The sequence below is a fragment of the Salvelinus fontinalis genome, chromosome 13, assembly GCF_029448725.1.
Source record: "Salvelinus fontinalis isolate EN_2023a chromosome 13, ASM2944872v1, whole genome shotgun sequence".
Taxonomy (NCBI): domain Eukaryota; kingdom Metazoa; phylum Chordata; class Actinopteri; order Salmoniformes; family Salmonidae; genus Salvelinus; species Salvelinus fontinalis.
In genome coordinates, this window is record NC_074677.1 from 70,191 (window position 1) to 85,547 (window position 15,357).

A 15,357-nucleotide genomic window follows, 5' to 3' on the forward strand; every position below is an offset into this window, starting at 1 on the left:
TCACTTTTGTGTAATTCACTTTTGTGTAATTCACTTTTGTGTAATTCACTTTTGTGTAACTCAACTTTGTGTAATGGTCTTTGTGTAATGGTCTTTGTGTAATGGTCTTTGTGTAATGGTCTTTGTGTAATGGTCTTTGTGTAATGGTCGTTGTGTAATGGTCGTTGTGTAATTGTCTTTGTGTAATGGTCTTTGTGTAATGGTCTTTGTGTAATGGTCTTTGTGTAATGGTCGTTGTGTAATGGTCTTTGTGTAATGGTCTTTGTGTAATGGTCGTTGTGTAATGGTCTTTGTGTAACTGCTGCTGGTCTTGTCGTGCAGGGTTCCTCTGTAATGGTCTTTGTGTAACTGCTGCTGGTCTTGTCGTGCAGGGTTCCTCTGTAAAAGAGACCTCAGTAACAATAGGAATCCCTGCTAAAATAAAGATTGAATACAATAAAAATATGACCAGACATGATAAAAAAACATTTATTGAACATTTATTTCCAAAACATGTTTGGTAGGTCTTATGTTGGGTAGGTCTTATGTTGGGTAGGTCTTATGCCTTATTGTACACCTGAACAGTCTCAATCAATAACGAACCCCAACAAATTAATCAGAAAACAGTCATCGAAACAGGAAAAACTAAAAACTAAGTAAAACAAAAAAAATCTGGTTGGTTTGTCAAGTTTTGATAATTACAGCATCTTTAAAGGATAAAAAGTATTGCTTAAATTCTATTGGTTGAGATGCATCCATAAAACAGAATGCTTCATTCTTATTGGTCAAGAAGCAACCCTGAGACAGAATGCTTAATTTCTATTGGTTGAGATGCATCCATAAAACAGAATGCTTCATTCTTATTGGTCAAGAAGCAACCGTGAGACAGAATGCTTCATTTCTATTGGTTGAGATTGCATCCATAAAACAGAACGCTCCATTCTTATTGGTCAAGAAGCATCCATAAGACAGAGTGCTTCATTTCTATTGGTCGAGATGCACAATACAGAATGCCAGCGCCATAATAAAAGAGTACAAAATGTCTTCCCCTATTAAATCATGTGTTTAACCAAAAACAAACAAACGTTTATTTTTTCCACCGTTCAATTTTTATTTCCAATGTTCTACCTAATCCACACCAAAGCAAAAGTTGATAAAAGTTCATAAAAGTTCATAAAAGTACATTTCTTCGCATACATTACATGTAAGGATTACTGATTCTCTTAGTATTGTTAAAACATATCATGTCCGACACCATTGGCCCAGTTGTATTGGCCCAAACTATGTATTTCCAACGTCTTTTCAACCAAAGAAATGCGCATTTCCAACGTCTTTTCAACCAAAGAAATGCGCATTTCCAACGTCTTTTCAACCAAAGAAATGCGTATTTCCAACGTCTTTTCAACGTCTTTTGCTGCCCAGGTAGCTTAGTTGATTGTTATAGATGTTCCACATGGGTTCTTCCTTTAGTTTCCCATCAAGGGAACTTAGAAAGTGTTTTTGTGTTGCTGTGTACCTTGGCGAGCTCCTTGCAGTGTCTCTATGGTGATCTGGAAAGATATTCCTGCAGGGCTAGTCTGGTCTAGACTGGTCATTACTGGTCTGGACTGGTCATTACCGGTTTTTACTGGTCTAGACTGGTCATTACCGGTTTTTACTGGTCTGGACTGGTCATTACCGGTTTTTACTGGTCTGGACTGGTCATTACCGGTTTTTACTGGTCTGGGCTGGTCATTACCAGTTTTTACTGGACTGGACTGGTCATTACCGGTTCTACTGGTCTGGACTGGTCATTACCGTTTTTTACTGGTCTGGACTGGTCATTACCGGTTTTTACTGGTCTGGGCTGGTCATTACCGGTTTTTACTGGACTGGACTGGTCATTACCGGTTCTACTGGTCTGGACTGGTCATTACCGGTTTTTACTGGTCTGGGCTGGTCATTACCGGTTTTTACTGGACTGGACTGGTCATTACCGGTTCTACTGGTCTGGACTGGTCATTACCGGTTTTTACTGGTCTGGACTGGTCATTACCGGTTTTTACTGGTCTGGGCTGGTCATTACCGGTTTTTACTGGACTGGACTGGTCATTACCGGTTCTACTGGTCTGGACTGGTCATTACCGGTTTTTACTGGTCTGGACTGGTCATTACCGGTTTTTACTGGTCTGGGCTGGTCATTACCGGTTTTTACTGGACTGGACTGGTCATTACCGGTTCTACTGGTCTGGACTGGTCATTACCGTTTTTTACTGGTCTGGATAGGTCTAGACTGGTCATTACTGGTTTTTACTGGTCTGGACTGGTCTGGATTGGTCTTTGCTGGTTTGGTTTTACTGGTTTGGACTGGTCAGGCCTGGACTGGTATGGACTGGTCTTGGCTGGATGTGACTTTTGGTTGTTGTGGCGTCTTACCAGCCTTACCTTCCTCCTCCTTACACCAACTGTAGAGAAAGAGATGGACAGACAGAGGGGAAGTAGTGGAACAGGAAGAAGAGAGGGTAAGACAAGAAGAACAGTAGTGGAACAGGAAGAAGAGAGGGAAAGACAGGTAGGAAGAACAGTAGTGGAACAGGAAGAAGAGAGGGGAAGACAGGAAGAACAGTAGTGGAACAGGAAGAAGAGAGGGGAAGACAGGTAGGAAGAAGAGTAGTGGAACAGGGAGAAGAGAGGGGAAGACAGGTAGGAAGAACAGTAGTGGAACAGGAAGAAGAGAGAGGAAGACAGGTAGGAAGAACAGTAGTGGAACAGGAAGAAGAGAGGGGAAGACAGAAAGAACAGTAGCGGAACAGGCAGAAGAGAGGGGAAGACAGGAAGAACAGTAGTGGAACAAGAAGAAGAGAGGGAAAGGAAAAATAAGAGTATAACAGAAAAATACATGGAAAGAGAGAGACAAAATAGAGAGACAGAGACAGATAGAGGTAGAGACCACCAGTAAGAATCATAGGTTAGGGTTTTCCAACGATAATAGATATTTAATCGGTAGACTTGGTGACTGTCTGCATATTGTTGAGTTGGTGACTTGGTGACTGTTTGCATATTGTCTTACAGTGCTGACACCAATCATTTGACAGCTTGTCTTGATCATCAGCGTTAAAACTTCTTATGGCTGCAGGGGTAGTATTGAGTAGCTTGGATGAAAGGTGCACAGAGGTGCCCATAGTAAACTGCCTGCTCCTCAGTCCCAGTTGCTAATATATGCATATTAGTATTCGTATTGGATAGAAAACACTCTGACGTTTCTAAAACTGTTTGAATTATGTCTGTGAGTATAACAGAACTCATATGGCAGGCAAAAACCTGAGAAAAACTCCAAACAGGAAGTGCGAATTCTGAGGATGGTGGATTTTCAACCAAGATCCTATTGAATTCACAGCGAGATATGGATGAGTTTGCACTTCCTACGGCTTCTCCGGTTGGAACGTTATTCAAGATTTATGTTAAAAGCATTCTAAAGATTGATTCAATACATCGTTTGACATGTTTCTACGGACTGTTACGGAACCTTTTGACATTTCGTCTGCTTTTAGTGAACGCGCTTTCTGACGTTGGATTTGTTTACCAAACATGCTAACAAAAATAGCTATTTGGACATAAATGATGGACATTACCGAACAAAATGAACATTTCTTGTGGAAGTGGGAGTCCTGGGAGTGCATTCCGATGAAGATCAGCAAAGGTAAGTGAAGATTTATAATGCTTTTTATGAGTTTTGTTGACTGCACAATTTGGCGGGTAACTATATGGCTTGCTTTTGTGGCTGAACGCTGTTTTCAGTTTATTGAATATTGTGTTTTGCCGTAAAGCTTTTTGAAATCTGAGACAGCGGTTGCATTAAGAACAAGTGTATCTTTAATTCTATGTAAAACTTGTGTCTTTCATCAAAGTTTATGATGAGTATTTCTGTTATTTGACGTGGCTCTCTGTAATTTCTCCGGATATTTTGGAGGCATTTCTGAACATGGCGCCAATGTAAACTGAGGTTTTTGGATATAAATATCAACTTTATTGAACAAAACATATATGTCTTGTGTAACATGAAGTCCTATGAGTGTCATCTGATGAAGATCATCAAAGGTTAGTGATTCATTTTATCTCTATTTCTGCTTTTTGTTACTCCTGTCTTTGGCTTGAAAAATGGCTGTGCTTATTTTGGTTTGGTGGTGACCTAACATAATCGTTTGTGGTGCTTTCGCTGAAAAGCCTATTTGAAATCGGAGACTTTGGTGGGATTAACAACAAGATTACCTTTAAAATGGTATAAGATACATGTATGTTTGAGGAATTTTAATTATTCGATTTCTGTTGTTTGAATTTGGCGCCCTGCACTTTCACTGGCTGTTGTCATATCGATCCCGTTAACGGGATTGCAGCCATAAGAAGTTTTAAGTAGGGCTGTTGACGAACCTGTTGATGAATGAGTTGTAATTTCACTGATGTGGGGTGTGTGTATGTGTGTGTCTTGTCATGTCTCTGTAGTTACCAGGAGCTCTTTTGGCAGGGGCCCGCATACTACCTCCACCTGTAGAGAGAGAGAGATAACAAACCGTCACTCAACTGGAACATGCAGCCAAACACATAATCTATACCTTATGCAAGTGCCCAATGCAAGAACGTAAGACAATTTGTAAAATGGCTGTCCTGGTACCTTTTTGTGATGCAAAATATGCATCTTTCTGAAGCAAAAGCCATTTGCAACACAATGCAGGGAGGACATTCTTCCTAACTGTTATTAAGTGCATGCTTGCGTTTTGTTTAAATTAGGGGAAGGTGCTTAATTAACAGAGACAGCTTGCCTTGAGGTCTGAAAACTGTTGTTTAAATTAGGCGAAGATGCTTGACAGAGACAACTTGTCTTCAGGTCTGAAAATCTTAATTAGGACTTCAACTTGAAAGATTGTAGAGTCTGACCTTGGATTAGTTTGGTGATCCTCTCTGACTCTTGGTCGATCATTTCCGGATTGCCGTGGATGGTGGTGATCTTAGAGAATTCCGGGCCTGTGGGAGGAAACTGGAGTTGTTAGACACAAAATGGCAGATATATGGATCCACAAAAACAATTTGACACTGTAGAACACAGTTCCCTAGTCCTGCTCCTGTACCCTAGTCCTGCTCCTATATCATAGTCCTGGTTCTATATCCTAGTCCTTGTCCTATACACTCAACCCTGGTCATATACCCTCAACCCCGGTCCTATACCCTCGACCCCGGTCCTATACCCTCGACCCTGGTCCTATACCCTTGACCTGGTCTTATACCCTCAACCCTGGTCCTATACCCTAGTCCTGGTCCTATACCCTAGTCCTGGTCCTATACCCTAGCCCTGGTCCTATACCCTAGTCCTGGTCCTATACCCTAGTCCTGGTCCTATACCCTAGTCCTGGTCCTATACCCTAGCCCTGGTCCTATACCCTAGTCCTGGTCCTATACCCTAGTCCTGGTCCTATACCCTAGTCCTGGTCTTATACCCTAGTCCTGGTCCTATACCCTAGTCCTGGTCCTATACCCTAGTCCTGGTCCTATACCCTTGTCCTGGTCCTATACCCTAGTCCTGGTCCTATACCCTAGCCCTGGTCCTACACCCTAGTCCTGGTCCTATACCCTAGTCCTGGTCCTATACCCTAGTCCTGGTCCTATACCTTAGTCCTATACCCTAGTCCTATACCCTCCACCCTGGTCCTATACCCTCGACCCATGATCCTCGACCCTGGTCCTATACCCTCAACCCTGGTCCTATACCCTCGACCCTGGTCCTATACCCTCCCTCGACCCTGGTCCTATACCCTCGACCCTCGACCCTGGTCCCATACCCTCGACCCTGGTCCTATACCCTCGACCCTCGTCCTATACCCTCAACCCTGGTCCTATACCCGCGACCCTGGTCCTATACCCTCGACCCTGGTCCTATACCCTCGACCCTGGTCCTATACCCTCGACCCTGGTCCTATACCCGCCACCCTGGTCCCATACCCTCGACCCTGGTCCCATACCCTCGACCCTGGTCCCATACCCTCGACCCTGGTCCTATACCCTCGACCCTGGTCCTATACCCTCGACCCTGGTCCTATACCCTCGACCCTGGACCCTGGTCCTATACCCTCGTCCCTGGTCCTATACCCTCGACCCTGGTCCTATACCCTCGACCCTGGTCCTATACCCTCGACCCTGGTCCTATACCCTCGTCCCTGGTCCTATACCCTCGTCCCTGGTCCTATACCCTCGACCCTGGTCCTTTACCCGCGACCCTGGTCCTATACCCGCGACCCTGGTCCTATACCCGCGACCCTGGTCCTATACCCGCGACCCTGGTCCTATACCCGCGACCCTGGTCCTATACCCTCGACCCTGGACCTATGCCCTAGTACTGGTCCTATATCCCTCGACCCTGGACCTATGCCCTAGTCCTGGTCCTATACCCTCAACCCTGGTCCTATACCCTAGTCCTGGTCCTATACCCTCGACCCTGGACCTATGCCGTAGTCCTGGTCCTATACCCTCAACCCTCAACCCTGGTCCTTCCTATACCCTAGTCCTGGTCCTATACCCTCAACCCTGGTCCTATACCCTCGACCCTGGTCCTATACCCGCGACCCTGGTCCTATACCCTCGACCCTGGTCCTATACCCTAGTACAGTCCTATACCCTCGACCCTGGTCCTTTACCCTAGTCCTGGTCCTATACCCTCAACCCTGGTCCTATACCCTAGTACAGTCCTGTTCCCTCGACCCTGGACCTATGCCCTAGTACTGGTCCTATATCCCTCGACCCTGGACCTATGCCCTAGTCCTGGTCCTATACCCTCAACCCTGGTCCTATACCCTAGTACAGTCCTATACCCTCGACCCTGGTCCTTTACCCTAGTCCTGGTCCCATACCCTCGACCCTGGTCCTATACCCTCGACCCTGGTCCTATACCCTCGACCCTGGTCCTATACCATCGACCCTGGTCCTATACCCTCGACCCTGGTCCTATACCCTCGACCCTGGACCTATGCCCTAGTACTGGTCCTATATGCCTCGACCCTGGTCCTATACCCTCGACCCTGGTCCTATACCCTCGACCCTGGACCTATGCCCTAGTCCTGGTCCTATACGCTCAACCCTGGTCCTATACCCTAGTCCTGGTCCTATACCCTCGACCCTGGACCTATGCCCTAGTCCTGGTCCTATACCCTCAACCCTCGACCCTGGTCCTTCCTATACCCTCGACCCTGGACCTATACCCTAGTTCTGGTCCTATACCCTCGACCCTGGTGCTATACACTCGACCCTGGTCCTATACCCTCCACCCTGGTCCCATACCCTCAACCCTGGAACCTATGCTCTAGTCCTGGTCCTATACCCTCAACCCTGGTCCTATACCCTAGTCCTGGTCCCATACCCTTCACCCTGGTCCTATACCCTCAACCCTGGTCCTATACCCTCGACCCTAGTCCTATACCCTCCACCCTGGTCCTATACCCTCGACCCTGGTCCCATACCCTCAACCCTGGAACCTATGCTCTAGTCCTGGTCCTATACCCTCAACCCTGGTCCCTTACCCTAGTCCTGGTCCTATGCAATAGTCCTGGTCCTATACCCTAGTCCTGGTCCTATACCCTCGACCCTGGACCTATGCCCTAGTCCTGGTCCTATACCCTCAACCCTCGACCCTGGTCCTTCCTATACCCTAGTCCTGGTCCAAAACCCTCGACCCTGGTCCTATACCCTCGACCCTGGTCGTATACACTAGTCCTGGTCCTATACCCTAGTCCTGGTCATATACCCTCGACCCTGGTCCTCGACCCTCGACCCTGGTCCTATACCCTCGAGCCTGGTCCTATACCCTCGACCCTGGTCCTATACCCGCGACCCTGGTCCTATACCCGCGACCCTGGTCCTATACCCGCGACCCTGGTCCTATACCCGCGACCCTGGTCCTATACCCGCGACCCTGGTCCTATACCCGCGACCCTGGTTCCATACCCTCCACCCTGGTCCTATACCCTCGACCCTGGTCCTATACCCTCGACCCTGGTCCTATAACCTCGACCCTGGTTCTATACCCTCGACCCTCGACCCTGGTCCTATACCCTCGTCCCTGGTGTTTTACCCTCGACCCTGGTCCTATACCCTCGACCCTGGTCCTATTCCCTCGACCCTGGTCCCATACCCGCGACCCTGGTCCCATACCCGCGACCCTGGTCCTATACCCGCGACCCTGGTCCTATACCCGCGACCCTGGTCCTATACCCGCGACCCTGGTCCTATACCCGCGACCCTGGTCCTACATCCTCGACCCTGGTCCTATACCCTCGACCCTGGACCTATACCCTAGTCCTGGTCCTATATCCCTCGACCATGGACCTATGCCCTAGTCCTGGTCCTATACCCTCAACCCTGGTCCTATACCCTAGTCCTGGTCCTATACCCTCGACCCTGGACCTATGCCCTAGTCCTGGTCCTATACCCTCGACCCTGGTCCTATACCCTCGACCCTGGTCCTATACCCTCGACCCATGATCCTCGACCCTGGTCCTATACCCTCGACCCTGGTCCTATACCCTCGACCCTGGTCCTATACCCTCGTCCCTGGTCCTATACCCTCGACCCTGGTCCTATACCCTCGACCCTGGTCCTATACCCGCGACCCTGGTCCTATACCCGCGACCCTGGTCCTATACCCTCGACCCTGGACCTATGCCCTAGTACTGGTCCTATATCCCTCGACCCTGGACCTATGCCCTTGTCCTGGTCCTATACCCTCAACCCTGGTCCTATACCCTAGTCCTGGTCCTATACCCTCGAACCTGGACCTATGCCCTAGTCCTGGTCCTATACCCTCAACCCTCAACCCTGGTCTTTCCTATACCCTAGTCCTGGTCCTATACCCTCAACCCTGGTCCTATACCCTAGTACAGTCCTATACCCTCGACCCTGGTCCTTTACCCTAGTCCTGGTCCTATACCCTCAACCCTGGTCCTATACCCTAGTACAGTCCTATACCCTCGACCCTGGTCCTTTACCCTAGTCCTGGTCCCATACCCTCGACCCTGGTCCTATACCCTCGACCCTGGTCCTATACCCTCGACCCTGGTCCTATACCCTCGACCCTGGTCCTATACCCTCGACCCTGGTCCTATACCCTCGACCCTGGTCCTATACCCTCGACCCTGGACCTATGCCCTAGTACTGGTCCTATATCCCTCGACCCTGGTCCTATACCCTCGACCCTGGTCCTATACCCGCGACCCTGGTCCTATACCCTCGATCCTGGTCCTATACCCGCGACCCTGGTCCTATACCCGCGACCCTGGTCCTATACCCTCGACCCTGGTCCTATACCCTCGACCCTGGTCCTATACCCTCGACCCTGGTCCCATACCCTCGACCCTGGTCCTATACCCTCGACCCTGGTCCTATACCCTCGACCCTGGTCCTATACCCTCGACCCTGGTCCTATACCCTCGACCCTGGTCCTATACCCTCGACCCTGGACCCTGGTCCTATACCCTCGTCCCTGGTCCTATACCCTCGACCCTCGACCCTGGTCCTATACCCTCGACCCTGGTCCTATACCCTCGACCCTGGTCCTATACCCTCGTCCCTGGTCCTATACCCTCGTCCCTGGTCCTATACCCTTGACCCTGGTCCTATACCCGCGACCCTGGTCCTATACCCGCGACCCTGGAACTATGCCCTAGTACTGGTCCTATATCCCTCGACCCTGGACCTATGCCCTAGTCCTGGTCCTATACCCTCAACCCTGGTCCTATACCCTAGTCCTGGTCCTATACCCTCGACCCTGGACCTATGCCCTAGTCCTGGTCCTATACCCTCAACCCTCAACCCTGGTCTTTCTTATACCCTAGTCCTGGTCCTATACCCTCAACCCTGGTCCTATACCCTAGTACAGTCCTATACCCTCGACCCTGGTCCTTTACCCTAGTCCAGGTCCTATACCCTCAACCCTGGTCCTATACCCTAGTACAGTCCTATACCCTCGACCCTGGTCCTTTACCCTAGTCCTGGTCCCATACCCTCGACCCTGGTCCTATACCCTCGACCCTGGTCCTATACCCTCGACCCTGGTCCTATACCCTCGACCCTGGTCCTATACCCTCGACCCTGGTCCTATACCCTCGACCCTGGTCCTATACCCTCGACCCTGGACCTATAGCCCTAGTACTGGTCCTATACCCTCGACCCTGGTCCTATACCCGCGACCCTGGTCCTATACCCTCGATCCTGGTCCTATACCCTCGACCCTGGACCTATGCCCTAGTCCTGGTCCTAAACCCTCAACCCTGGTCCTATACCCTAGTCCTGGTCCTATACCCTCGACCCTGGACCTATGCCCTAGTCCTGGTCCTATACCCTCAACCCTCGACCCTGGTCATTCCTATACCCTAGTCCTGGTCCTATACCCTCGACCCTGGTGCTATACACTCGACCCTGGTCCTATACCCGCCACCCTGGTCCCATACCCTCAACCCTGGAAACTATGCTCTAGTCCTGGTCCTATACCCTCAACCCTGGTCCTATACCCTAGTCCTGGTCCCATACCCTTCACCCTGGTCCTATACCCTCAACCCTGGTCCTATACCCTCGACCCTGGTCCTATACCCTCCACCCTGGTCCTATACCCTCGACCCTGGTCCCATACCCTCAACCCTGGAATCTATGCTCTAGTCCTGGTCCTATACCCTCAACCCTGGTCCCTTACCCTAGTCCTGGTCCTATGCCCTAGTCCTGGTCCTATACCATTTACCCTGGTCCTATACCCTCAACCCTGGTCCTATACCCTCAACCCTGGTCCTATACCCTCAACCCTGGACCTATACCCTAGTCCTGGTCCTATACCCTAGTCCTGGTCCTATACCCTCGACCCTGGTCCTATACCCTCAACCCTAGTCCTATACCCTCGACCCTGGTGCTATACCCTCGACCCTGGTCCTATACCCTCGACCCTGGTCCTATAATCTAGTCCTGGTCATATACCCTTGACCCTGGTCCTATACCCTTGACCCTGGTCCTATACCCTAGTCCTGGTCCTATACCCTAGTCCTGGTCCTATACCCTCAACCCTGGTCCTATACCCTTGACCCTGGTCCTATACCCTCGTCCCTGGTCCTATACCCGCGACCCTGGTCCTATACCCGCGACCCTGGTCCTATACCCTCGACCCTGGACCTATGCCCTAGTACTGGTCCTATATCCCTCGACCCTGGACCTATGCCCTTGTCCTGGTCCTATACCCTCAACCCTGGTCCTATACCCTAGTACAGTCCTATACCCTCGACCCTGGTCCTTTACCCTAGTCCTGGTCCCATACCCTCGACCCTGGTCCTATACCCTCGACCCTGGTCCTATACCCTCGACCCTGGTCCCATACCCTCGACCCTGGTCCTATACCCTCGACCCTGGTCCTATACCCTCGACCCTGGTCCTATACCCTCGACCCTGGTCCTATACCCTCGACCCTGGTCCTATACCCTCGACCCTGGACCCTGGTCCTATACCCTCGTCCCTGGTCCTATACCCTCGACCCTCGACCCTGGTCCTATACCCTCGACCCTGGTCCTATACCCTCGACCCTGGTCCTATACCCTCGTCCCTGGTCCTATACCCTCGTCCCTGGTCCTATACCCTTGACCCTGGTCCTATACCCGCGACCCTGGTCCTATACCCGCGACCCTGGAACTATGCCCTAGTACTGGTCCTATATCCCTCGACCCTGGACCTATGCCCTAGTCCTGGTCCTATACCCTCAACCCTGGTCCTATACCCTAGTCCTGGTCCTATACCCTCGACCCTGGACCTATGCCCTAGTCCTGGTCCTATACCCTCAACCCTCAACCCTGGTCTTTCTTATACCCTAGTCCTGGTCCTATACCCTCAACCCTGGTCCTATACCCTAGTACAGTCCTATACCCTCGACCCTGGTCCTTTACCCTAGTCCAGGTCCTATACCCTCAACCCTGGTCCTATACCCTAGTACAGTCCTATACCCTCGACCCTGGTCCTTTACCCTAGTCCTGGTCCCATACCCTCGACCCTGGTCCTATACCCTCGACCCTGGTCCTATACCCTCGACCCTGGTCCTATACCCTCGACCCTGGTCCTATACCCTCGACCCTGGTCCTATACCCTCGACCCTGGTCCTATACCCTCGACCCTGGACCTATAGCCCTAGTACTGGTCCTATACCCTCGACCCTGGTCCTATACCCGCGACCCTGGTCCTATACCCTCGATCCTGGTCCTATACCCTCGACCCTGGACCTATGCCCTAGTCCTGGTCCTAAACCCTCAACCCTGGTCCTATACCCTAGTCCTGGTCCTATACCCTCGACCCTGGACCTATGCCCTAGTCCTGGTCCTATACCCTCAACCCTCGACCCTGGTCATTCCTATACCCTAGTCCTGGTCCTATACCCTCGACCCTGGTGCTATACACTCGACCCTGGTCCTATACCCGCCACCCTGGTCCCATACCCTCAACCCTGGAAACTATGCTCTAGTCCTGGTCCTATACCCTCAACCCTGGTCCTATACCCTAGTCCTGGTCCCATACCCTTCACCCTGGTCCTATACCCTCAACCCTGGTCCTATACCCTCGACCCTGGTCCTATACCCTCCACCCTGGTCCTATACCCTCGACCCTGGTCCCATACCCTCAACCCTGGAATCTATGCTCTAGTCCTGGTCCTATACCCTCAACCCTGGTCCCTTACCCTAGTCCTGGTCCTATGCCCTAGTCCTGGTCCTATACCATTTACCCTGGTCCTATACCCTCAACCCTGGTCCTATACCCTCAACCCTGGTCCTATACCCTCAACCCTGGACCTATACCCTAGTCCTGGTCCTATACCCTAGTCCTGGTCCTATACCCTCGACCCTGGTCCTATACCCTCAACCCTAGTCCTATACCCTCGACCCTGGTGCTATACCCTCGACCCTGGTCCTATACCCTCGACCCTGGTCCTATAATCTAGTCCTGGTCATATACCCTTGACCCTGGTCCTATACCCTTGACCCTGGTCCTATACCCTAGTCCTGGTCCTATACCCTAGTCCTGGTCCTATACCCTCAACCCTGGTCCTATACCCTTGACCCTGGTCCTATACCCTCGTCCCTGGTCCTATACCCGCGACCCTGGTCCTATACCCGCGACCCTGGTCCTATACCCTCGACCCTGGACCTATGCCCTAGTACTGGTCCTATATCCCTCGACCCTGGACCTATGCCCTTGTCCTGGTCCTATACCCTCAACCCTGGTCCTATACCCTAGTCCTGGTCCTATACCCTCGAACCTGGACCTATGCCCTAGTCCTGGTCCTATACCCTCGACCCTCAACCCTGGTCTTTCCTATACCCTAGTCCTGGTCCTATACCCTCAACCCTGGTCCTATACCCTAGTACAGTCCTATACCCTCGACCCTGGTCCTTTACCCTAGTCCTGGTCCTATACCCTCAACCCTGGTCCTATACCCTAGTACAGTCCTATACCCTCGACCCTGGTCCTTTACCCTAGTCCTGGTCCCATACCCTCGACCCTGGTCCTATACCCTCGACCCTGGTCCTATACCCTCGACCCTGGTCCTATACCCTCGACCCTGGTCCTATACCCTCGACCCTGGTCCTATACCCTCGACCCTGGACCTATGCCCTAGTACTGGTCCTATATCCCTCGACCCTGGTCCTATACCCTCGACCCTGGTCCTATACCCGCGACCCTGGTCCTATACCCTCGATCCTGGTCCTATACCCTCGATCCTGGTCCTATACCCGCGACCCTGGTCCTATACCCTCGACCCTGGTCCTATCCCCTCGACCCTGGTCCTATACCCTCGACCCTGGTCCCATACCCTCGACCCTGGTCCTATACCCTCGACCCTGGTCCTATACCCTCGACCCTGGTCCTATACCCTCGACCCTGGTCCTATACCCTCGACCCTGGTCCTATACCCTCGACCCTGGACCCTGGTCCTATACCCTCGTCCCTGGTCCTATACCCTCGACCCTGGTCCTATACCCTCGACCCTGGTCCTATACCCTCGACCCTGGTCCTATACCCTCGTCCCTGGTCCTATACCCTCGTCCCTGGTCCTATACCCTTGACCCTGGTCCTATACCCGCGACCCTGGTCCTATACCCGCGACCCTGGAACTATGCCCTAGTACTGGTCCTATATCCCTCGACCCTGGACCTATGCCCTAGTCCTGGTCCTATACCCTCAACCCTGGTCCTATACCCTAGTCCTGGTCCTATACCCTCGACCCTGGACTTATGCCCTAGTCCTGGTCCTATACCCTCGACCCTGGTCCTATACCCTAGTACAGTCCTATACCCTCGACCCTGGTCCTTTACCCTAGTCCTGGTCCCATACCCTCGACCCTGGTCCTATACCCTCGACCCTGGTCCTATACCCTCGACCCTGGTCCTATACCCTCGACCCTGGTCCTATACCCTCGACCCTGGTCCTATACCCTCGACCCTGGTCCTATACCCTCGACCCTGGACCTATAGCCCTAGTACTGGTCCTATACCCTCGACCCTGGTCCTATACCCGCGACCCTGGTCCTATACCCTCGATCCTGGTCCTATACCCTCGACCCTGGACCTATGCCCTAGTCCTGGTCCTATACCCTCAACCCTCGACCCTGGTCATTCCTATACCCTAGTCCTGGTCCTATACCCTCGACCCTGGTGCTATACACTCGACCCTGGTCCTATACCCGCCACCCTGGTCCCATACCCTCAACCCTGGAAACTATGCTCTAGTCCTGGTCCTATACCCTCAACCCTGGTCCTATACCCTAGTCCTGGTCCCATACCCTTCACCCTGGTCCTATACCCTCAACCCTGGTCCTATACCCTCGACCCTGGTCCTATACCCTCCACCCTGGTCCTATACCCTCGACCCTGGTCCCATACCCTCAACCCTGGAACCTATGCTCTAGTCCTGGTCCTATACCCTCAACCCTGGTCCCTTACCCTAGTCCTGGTCCTATGCCCTAGTCCTGGTCCTATACCATTTACCCTGGTCCTATACCCTCAACCCTGGTCCTATACCCTCAACCCTGGTCCTATACCCTCAACCAAGGACCTATACCCCAGTCCTGGTCCTATACCCTAGTCCTGGTCCTATACCCTCGACCCTGGTCCTATACCCTCAACCCTGGTCCTATACCCTCGACCCTGGTGCTATACCCTCGACCCTGGTCCTATACCCTCGACCCTGGTCCTATAATCTAGTCCTGGTCATATACCCTTGACCCTGGTCCTATACCCTTGACCCTGGTCCTATACCCTAGTCCTGGTCCTATACCCTAGTCCTGGTCCTATACCCTCAACCCTGGTCCTATACCCTTGACCCTGGTCCTATACCCTCAAC

At 51.8% G+C, this 15,357-nt stretch overlaps 1 protein-coding gene across 1 annotated transcript in view; it reads right to left on the reverse strand.

Annotated features, from left to right (window-relative positions):
• Window positions 1–452: 452 nt before the first annotated feature.
• LOC129867889 (periostin-like) overlaps window positions 453–15,357 on the reverse strand; it is a gene marked incomplete at its 5' end in the record, with an annotated part of 67,180 nt that continues 52,275 nt past the window's right edge. The window contains 3 exon segments of the mRNA XM_055941359.1: window positions 453–2,423; window positions 4,463–4,501; window positions 4,891–4,977. Of these exon segments, the coding sequence (XP_055797334.1) occupies window positions 2,269–2,423; window positions 4,463–4,501; window positions 4,891–4,977 (281 nt within the window).